Source organism: Sinocyclocheilus grahami, unplaced genomic scaffold (genome assembly GCF_001515645.1).
Source record: "Sinocyclocheilus grahami isolate Dianchi unplaced genomic scaffold, SAMN03320097.WGS_v1.1 scaffold1428.1, whole genome shotgun sequence".
Lineage (NCBI taxonomy): Eukaryota > Metazoa > Chordata > Actinopteri > Cypriniformes > Cyprinidae > Sinocyclocheilus > Sinocyclocheilus grahami.
In genome coordinates, this window is record NW_015506607.1 from 45,036 (window position 1) to 54,868 (window position 9,833).

At 36.3% G+C, this 9,833-nt stretch overlaps 1 protein-coding gene across 1 annotated transcript in view; it reads right to left on the reverse strand.

Annotated features, from left to right (window-relative positions):
* Nucleotides 1-9,833, reverse strand: part of LOC107570228 (zinc finger CCHC domain-containing protein 7) — a 51,339-nt gene that overhangs the window by 19,111 nt on the left and 22,395 nt on the right. Inside the window, exons 3-5 of the mRNA XM_016256435.1 lie at nt 2,275-2,333; nt 1,960-2,085; nt 88-258 (exon numbers count right to left, since the gene is read on the reverse strand). Of these exons, the coding sequence (XP_016111921.1) occupies nt 88-258; nt 1,960-2,085; nt 2,275-2,333 (356 nt within the window). The remainder of the gene's footprint in view (nt 1-87; nt 259-1,959; nt 2,086-2,274; nt 2,334-9,833) is intronic.

The following is a 9,833-nucleotide window of genomic DNA, read 5'->3' on the forward strand; positions in this document are numbered from 1 at the left end:
ACACACACACACACACACACACACACACACATCTCAGCTCCATGGTCCACACAAAACCAACACACACACAGCACTAACGTTACTCACGTCAAAGAAATGTCCGGTCATGCCACAGCGGCGGCAGCGTTTGTGCCAGTAAGCTCTCTCCAGACAGTCGTCATAGGTGTGGCCAGGCAATGAGCAGTTATAACAGTGACGGTTCGGACAGGTCCTCAGCAAGTGTCCCTGAAGCCCACATAATGAGCAGCATGGCACCTTCTGCTCACAAACACACACACACACACACACACACACACACTAAGTCACAATAAGGACAGCTTTGACTATTGTTGTCAAAAGTACAGATGTCGGTACTGAAATATAAAAAATGTGATACCAGCATTTCCCGCGGATTCTTAAACAGCTCTGATTGGCCATTGTGTTCTCGCGCTCAACAGATATGTCTGTGATTGGCTACAATGATCATCGCTTCACGCTCTTCACCGAACGCTTACACAGATACACACGGGAGCATTTGAAAGCCACGTCTATCAGCGGATCCCTTATTATCTGCTCATAGATGGATCCGCTGATAGACGCGGCTTTAAAACAGCACTCAAAATGCTAGCGGGAAATACTGGTATCGTCACATTTTAAAACTCTCCGTACCGACTGATACCGACATCAGTACTTTTGACAACACTAACTCTGACACTTTTAAGTTGCTATATGGCATTGTCTTTAAAGCATAAAAACTAGAAAACTATTTTCAGGTTAGGTTTCCTATTTTTTAAGAATATTAAAATGAAATATTAAAATGAATACGCTGTGAATATCATCAAAGTTTTGTAATAATAATAATAATAATAATAAATATCCCCGTTTCCAAGGCTATTTTGTTCAAATAAGTCTGTACAAACAATATTAACAGTGTACAAAACAGATTAAACAAATATTATAAAAAAAAGAGCAGTATCAAAAGGACAGATAATCCTCCAAATTGAAAGAACACTTAAACTTACAACAGCTTAAAACCTTTTAGCCTCAAGACCCATGCTCATAATTTGTATAGCATTTATATATATATATATATATATATATATATAAAGGAAGTAGAGAGAATAGCATGGTAATATATGATAATATATGAAAAATATACAAATTCAGGCCAAAAAAGTTTTGTATACACTGACGTTCAAAAGACAAGAGATTGGTAAGACTTTTTAAAAGTTTTAAAAGAATCTCCTATGTTCACCAAGGCTGCATTTATTTGATAGAATGTAAAGAAAAACAGTTATGAAAATTGAAAAACAGTTATGAAATAGCGACAACATTTTAAACACCTGTTTTCCATTAAATATATTTTCATATTTTATTTATTCCTGTGATCAAAGCTGAATATTCAGCATCATTACTCCAGTCTTCAGTGTCACATGATCCTTCAGAAATTTGCTGCTCAAGAAACATTTCTGATTATCATAATGAAAAAAATTGTACTGCTTAATATTTTTGAGAGAACTGTGGTACACATTTATTTTTAACAGCATTTATTTGAAATAGAAATCTTGTGTAACATAAATGTCATCACTGTCACTTGTAATAAATTGAACGCATCTTTACTGAATAAAAGTATTAATTTCCTTCTTACAAAAAATCTTATTGACCCCAAAATTTTGAGCAGCAGTGTATTAAATACCTATGTAGTACTGTTATTTTTGACAATCCAGTGAATTAAAATTACATATGCAAATGTTTAAACTTTTGACTCAAAATGAATTTTTATCTATTTTTGTTTTACCTCCAATGGTCTGAAATTTGAAAAACTTGATTCTGATTGGTCAATCATAGCATTTTGCAAGAATCATTTGCTCAATTAAATCGTTAACAGTTTTTTTGGCTAATGCGGTACTATAGGTGTCAGCACGTTCACTGAGTGGAGATGAGGGGATCTTGATCTTTGAAGGGTGGATAATGATATACCTTTGTTGTGGGACAGTTTTTGGAGAGATGGCCGGACTTGCTGCAGTTGTGACACGTGATGGATTTTTCAGTGTAGTAACGGTTTGAGACACGCCTCGGGCCAAATCCTTTATTACAGATCTGAGCCTAAACACATACACACACACACACACACACACACACACACAAAATGGTAATCACCTCCTATAAAAGACAATCCTTAAAAATAACAATTATTTTCCGTTTAATAAAATAACTGGAAAAGTATGTTATAAAATACCAGGATTATCTTTATATTAATTTCAGATTTGATATATGAAAAAAATGCAACATTACCCATTTATCCTTTTCTGATATAGTCCAGTTCTTTTTATTCCCTTCATCATTTGCATATTCTATAAAAAAAAAAAGAACAGTACATGAGAAAAACAAACTGAAACCATCAACATGGAATTAGATAAAACTTCAATAAGAGATTGTGTGTGTGTGGATAGTACAAGAGGCCCACTCCCCTAATTTGACCTTTTTTTTTTTTAGCTCATTCTCAAGAGACAGAGAGACAGTTACTACAGCAATACACAGCTGCACATCAACAAACACAGCACTGAAATACAGCGCACACACACACACACACACACACACATATACATACACACAATAAGAAAACTCCATTGAGTCCAAAGTAATGAAAATACACAAAATGCCTTACAGGGAACTGACCAAAGCTGACAAGGGCCATCAAATTCAGCATGATACCAACAATTATTGATGATAGTTTAGCGTGTCACGTGCTAACTGTACTGAAAAATAATTAAACAAAATTCAAATTCATATTTTCACACACTAAAAGAGACACATTCAGACACACACACACACACACACACAATACATATTCACACTTAAAGGAAAAATAATAAAAATGGTCATTATGAAAACAAACCATATACATTCATTCATTAATGTGTTTGCTTTTTTAAAAATCTACACACCCAACACATCGCAACAATGCCCCCCAAACATCCCCGAGGACCCCCAGTACAATAAACAGGAAACATTTCCTTTAATCCTGATGCCCCCCTTCTCTCTCTCTCTCTCTCTCTCTCTCTCTCACACACACACACACACACACACACCTCTGTGTCTCTACGTGGGGGAAATGCCTCGTCAGTCACGGCCCAGCAATCACACAAAGCCAGAGAAAGGAGGACCTCACCATGGTAATCCTGCCAGGCCTTTTCACAATGACACACACACACACACACCAAAGACAGTATAATGTACTTCTCATATGAATATTAGCAATATGTTCATAAATCCACCCAGTCTTCACATCAAATCCCAAATAATAAAATAGTATTTTTCCAATTGGCATCAACATAAAATATACACTATCACCAGAGGGGGCGCTAGAGAGTAATCCATAACCAACATCACAAAAAAAACCTTCGCAGCCAGACGGAGATGGAGGGATGAAAAGTAGAGCAAGGGAGGGGGGAATAGCGGAATAGCGACAGATGCTACTTGTACGTCTCATAGGTATGCTAATTAACATAGAACCAACAAATAAAAATACGAGGTGTGCGCGCAGGGTGCAACTTCATCAGTGTGTGTGTGTGTGTTTTAATGAATTCCAGCTGACTAATAGTCTGAGAGAGAAGAAAGCTGGCGTGCGCCCGGCCACCATCGTTGGGTCCATGGAGAACTAAACGGATGTGTAGGAGAAACTAATTAACCATGAACACAAGCTCCCATTAGAGAGACAGAGACTGAGACTCTAAGAGTACTCTGTGTGTAGGGAACGGGCCACGTGAAAGCGTATCTCAAAACACAAACTGTCTGGGACTCTCTGAGTGCTTCCTCTCACAGCTGAATCACGGTCCTGAACTAAACTGCTACTAAAACTTGTTAATGGGATCCTCCTTGGAAAATTAATTTAGCCAGTTCTGAAACAAACAAGAGGCCACAAAGAATATCACAGTCAATATACACTTTACGTCTCTTATGCTCAACAAGGCTGCATTTAATCCATCAAATACAGTAAAAATTCTATTTTAATATACACCTGCAAAGCAAAGCTGAATGTTCAGCATCATTACTCCAGTCTTCAGTGTCAGATAATTGTTCAGAACTCATTCTATTACTGTTCAATACTGAAAATCACTGCTGCTGAATTTTTTGGGGGGGAACTGCGATACATTCGTTTTTAGGATTTGGAATGTAAAAAAAACAAAAAACTGATTTTATTTGAAATATAAATCATTTGTGTCATTATAAATGCTTTACTGTCACTGTTAATGTGTTTAATGCATCGTAATGCATGCATTTTCATAATTTGTATTATTAATCATTAAATGTGTGCAGAAACAGAGGATTATGATTCATTGCAGGGTAATGATATGAGGGTGGTGTGGCATGGTGGTTAAAGATTTGGTCAGGTTGTAGGTTTAAACCCCACGTGATCCAAAGCCAATCAATTCTGTCACATCACTTTCCTTTGTGGGTTCAGGTGATTGGCACAAAACAGATCGGTAACACTTTATTTTAAGGACCAGTTCTCACTATTAACTAGTTGCTTATTAGCATGCATATTACTAGCATATTGGCTGTTTATTAGTACTTATAAAGCACATTGACTACCCATGGAGCAAACATGGCAGATTTGAAATTTCATTCTACATTCTGAGATGAATAAATTATACTAATGAATCATTTTCTCTAGGAATTATATGGACTTCTTTAGACTGATCCATGAAATACCACCACTGTAGTCTCACTCAGTCAGACTTCTGAGTATGGGCATAAAATTCGGTCCACTTTGTTGTTTGCAGCTTGCCATTTTTTCATGCATTATGCATTTAAAACGAATTTGAGGCTCCCACCATCGAGCAAGGCATTTGTAATGAGACGTATTTCCAAATGAAGCAGAATATTCAATGAGGAAAAAAAGGTAGAGCAGGATGTTATTGACTAATCGGAAATGAGTGGATCATAAGAAGCAGGCATTCAATACAATAACGGACCAAGACCTTGATGTTGGATTGCAATCAATGGTGAAAACACAACAGTACCTACCCAAATACAGAAGCTGAAGGTCAGGTTCACCCTTAAAAGCATCTATAAGTATGTCAATGTCCTTTTCAAATTTCACTTCACAAAGTTATCACTTAATTACTGTTAAGTGGCAATAAATTACTGCATTAACAACATGCTTTTAGAGAGGCTAAATCACCTAAAACAGTAGCTTGTTCAATACAATAACGGACCAAGACCTTGATGTTGGATTGCAATCAATGGTGAAAACACAACAGTACCTACCCAAATACAGAAGCTGAAGGTCAGGTTCACCCTTAAAAGCATCTATAAGTATGTCAATGTCCTTTTCAAATTTCAAAGTTATCACTTAATTACTGTTAAGTGGCAATAAATTACTGCATTAACAACATGCTTTTAGAGAGGCTAAATCACCTAAAACAGTAGCTTAAAAATGCTTTAAATGCTAACCAGCTATGTGGTTATTCATTTTAGTTGAAAAGGAGAGCATATTACACGCACTCTAAAAAAATGCTGTGTTGTTTCAAATATGGACTAACCCAACCATTGGATTAAATTTGTACATTCAATTTTTAACCCAAAAGTTGGGTTAGTCCATATTTGACCCAAAGTTGGGTTGAAACAACCCAGCATTTTTTAGAGTGTAACAACACAACATTACAAATATCTATTCATTTTGTTTTCTTCGGAATAATGCACACTGATCCAGAAAGTGTATTAAAGGGATATTTCACTTAAAAAAGGAAACTGTCATCAATTACTCACCCTCATGTTATTTTCAATGTTGCATCTTCAAAAATAACAAATGAATTCTCTCAAAACTTTCACGCTTCAAAAAATGTATAGACATCGTAAAAGTAATCGATATGAACACTGTCCAGCAAGCAGGTCTGAACTTATGTTTACTATATTTGATGTGCTCTATGTGTGTCAATCATTGTTTATATGTGAATAAAAGCTGTTCGTGATATGAAGAATTTGTGTTTCTTCAGACACATTTTTGGGGCAATGGACTTTCAAAGGAGGAACATAAATGTCTCATATTTCATTCAATATGTCTTGTGTGTTTTGAAGATGAATGAAAGTCTTATGGGTTTGGAATTACATGAGAGTGAGTAAATTATGACAGAATTTTCATTTTTGGATGAACTAACCATTTAAGTAAGTAAAGGGGGTACAGTGTTTGTAAAGACAGCCCATAACATCCCCTACTAAACCAGTGGCACACGCATTCATCCTGAGCACCTCTCTCCGCACTCGTCTCCCTTAACAACCTCCCTCGAGTGTAACCATTCAGCCTCCTCCAGCAGACTCCCCGGCACAGGGAGGGGGAACGTGGGACTGAACCCTAAAAAAGCTGATCAAAGCCTCAAGCAGGCCTCGCCGTTAACCAGTTTAGCGGGCTCTTTGTGCGGTGCTGTTGACTTCTGCCACTGGGCTGGCGAACGGGACAAAGAGAGCGGAAGAGAGGCCAGCAGTCAGATTAACACAGCCATACATAACAATGGAGGCCGAGTGTGTGCGACCCCGTGTACCTTTGTGTGAGAGGGATGGGAGAAGTTGCTCATGTTCAGTCCTACTTTTAGTTTTTATTGCAGGGCTCGAAAATATAGACAGCCTGATGGACCAGGGTCAGTGTAAATGTTTAGGGACAACTCACAGAACTGTCACTTGACCTATTTGGCTAAGATATACTACTGCTCAAAAGTATTTACTTTTGTTTAAATTTATTTATTATTATTTTATTTTAAAGAAATATGCTTATTCAGCAAGGACCCATTAAACTGCATTTTTTGCATTATTAAAAAAAAAATCTAATAATTGCTGAATAACTTTCTATTCATTAAAAAACCTGGGGGGAAAAAATTATCGGTTTCCATAAAAATATTAAGCAGCACAACCACAAGTCAGCATATTAAAATGATTTCTGAAGGATTATGTGTCACTGACATCTCTGCTTTGAGTTGAAAATTCAGCTTTGCCATCACAGGAATAAATTACATTTATTTAAAAAAGTAATAAGATTTGCTGTTTTTACTGTAATTTTGATCAAATAAATACAGCCTTGGTGAACATAAGTGAGTAAAATTCTAAAAACAGCAGTAGTACGAAAGTTTAAGTATCAAAAACAAATCAGTAATATTTTAGAAAGTATGCAAAAACGTTTTTTGTCTGTATGAATTAATATTCTTTAGAGCTTGTTTAATATAATTTCCAACTACTAAATAAAATATAAATATACCCTATAATGTGTAATAATTACAATACATAAATAACATCATAAAATATAAAAATGTTACTAAAAAGCCTCAAATTCTGTGATGGGACCAGCCAAAAAAAGTATAAAACCTAAAAAATAAATAAATCAAATTTGATACTAAAATCCTTCTTGTTTAGCCTAGTATTGATCAACATCAGTGGTTTCCAACTGATTTCTCAAGTTGTATGCAAACTTATGTAGACAGAAACTTATGTAGGCGGATAAACCCGCCTCCAAATGGAATGCAAAATGAACTATGGTTGGTCGCATTCTCTTCCTGTCTAAGTGGGCGTTTTAATATAATTTCCAACTACTAAATAAAATATAAATATACCCTATAATGTTTAATAATTACAATACATAAATAACATCATAAAATATAAAAATGTTACTAAAAAGCCTCAAATTCTGTGATGGGACCAGCCAAAAAAAGTATAAAACCTAAAAAATAAATAAATCAAATTTGATACTAAAATCCTTCTTGTTTAGCCTAGTATTGATCAACATCAGTGGTTTCCAACTGATTTCTCAAGTTGTATGCAAACTTATGTAGACATAAGTTTCTTGGCCAGAATAAGCTGCGATGTGGACCAGTCTCTTTGCCGTTTAGTCAAAGGTCTGGCAATGTGAGACTAGCGCTACAGAGAAGCATAGATGCCCCACAGAAGGGCAGACATGGGGGGTCAGCGGCCCTCACAGACCCCCTGGCAAATACTTGACATGGACCACAGAGCAGATGCATTACGTCCCCTATTCACCCTGCCTGGAGCAGACCTTAATCCAATCAAAGAGTGATCAAACACACACACACACACACACACACAGACAGACACAGCGTTCGCGCCTGCTTGACCAAAGGCATGTCTTTCTCTCCTCCTTTTCCTCCACTTCCTTCATCAGCTAAATAATCTCCTTGCTCAGTCTCATTTCCTGTCAGAATTCATCCCTCCAAACTGCTTTCATACCTTCTGTGCAGCCCTTTCACTCTCTTCATTAATTGTATGGCCTTTTTGCCATTTTTATGGAAATGATAGCAGAGAGAGAACAGGAAATGAATATGGGAATGGGAATAAGAAATGTTGCGAGCTGGATTCAAACACTTATTTACCACACAAGCACCATGGCACCATCTGCTAAGCCACAACTCCGTCCTCTCTGTTACTTCTTGCCGTTTTTTTATTCTTTAAACTTTTGTCTTTGTATCAGAAATGCCAGATTTACATCCACACGGGCAATTAAACTTAAATTCAAATGAGCGGTGCAGTGAAATGCATCATGGTCCGTGAACAGACCACAGCGAGTTAGGTGAGCAGTGGTGAATGTGAGTGTGAAAACCAAACAGTGTGTAACAACGCCACACTTCAAAGACAAAATACACACACAGGGGTACTTCACTACATGAGACTGGAGATACGCGTGCTTACAAACATACTCGCTAGCGTTTCACACTCGACTACATTCAAGCATTCGGTTGGATCACAAACAGAACATGCTGGAAGAGAGGACCAGGACATGAAATCAAGCAGAAAGAGACAGACATGTTGAGACAGAGATGAAATGAGAGAGATAGAGAGATCTCCCTCTCAGTCAATACATCATGTACAGGTCGATTATGGATTACAGTGGCACATTTCATTTCGTTTCATTTCATGCTCAGTCTTCATGTTTGCAGCACTGCTGTGGAGCCTTGCAACGTGGATTACACTGATATCTCTATTGCCCACATGCACACAACTTTAGCACCAAAAACAATCTTTGGAACACACATACAGACACACACACAAACAATCTCATTGTAGTTTCTGTTACTATATTGTTTTTAAAGGAATAGTTCATGTAAATCTGAATTCTGTCATTAGTTACTCACCCTCGTGTCATTCTAAACTTGTGTGCCTCGATTTTACCAGAGAAATATAAAAGTAGAATTTATTGAAGAATCATTACGCAACCGTTGCATACAAGAACAATTCATAGCGACCAAGGGCCGTCAAAAAACTGTGAAAGAACAACACTCTTAAATATAAATGTTCTTTATTGGCATCTATGGTTCCACGAAGGACCTTTACATTAAAAATGCTGCTTTAGAGTAGAAAAAGATCTTTCAGATTATTGAAATGTTCTCCACACTAAGACAATTATTGTTCTTTTAACAGCTGTTCACTGAAAGGTTTTTTAGGGCACCCAGAATAGTTATTTTATGGCATCGCTTCAAAAAACTGTGCACTATATTGCAATTCTTCTCAAGCCATATAATAGCTCTTTGTGACAAAAAAGGCCAAATTTTAACTCATTATTCATCCATGATATGATTGTGTACATATGCATTATATATATATATATATATATATATATATATATATATATATATATATATATATATATATATATATATATATATACATAAAACTATATAAAAACCATAACCATATCATAACCATACAAATCATAACTATACGTACACAAGTATGTGTCAAATAACTTTTATGATAACTTTATAATCCCTCTCTTAAATAATAAATAAATATTTTGCAATGTGCGTATACGTATAATTTGGGGGGGGGGGGGGGTGTTTTTTCTTTTAAAG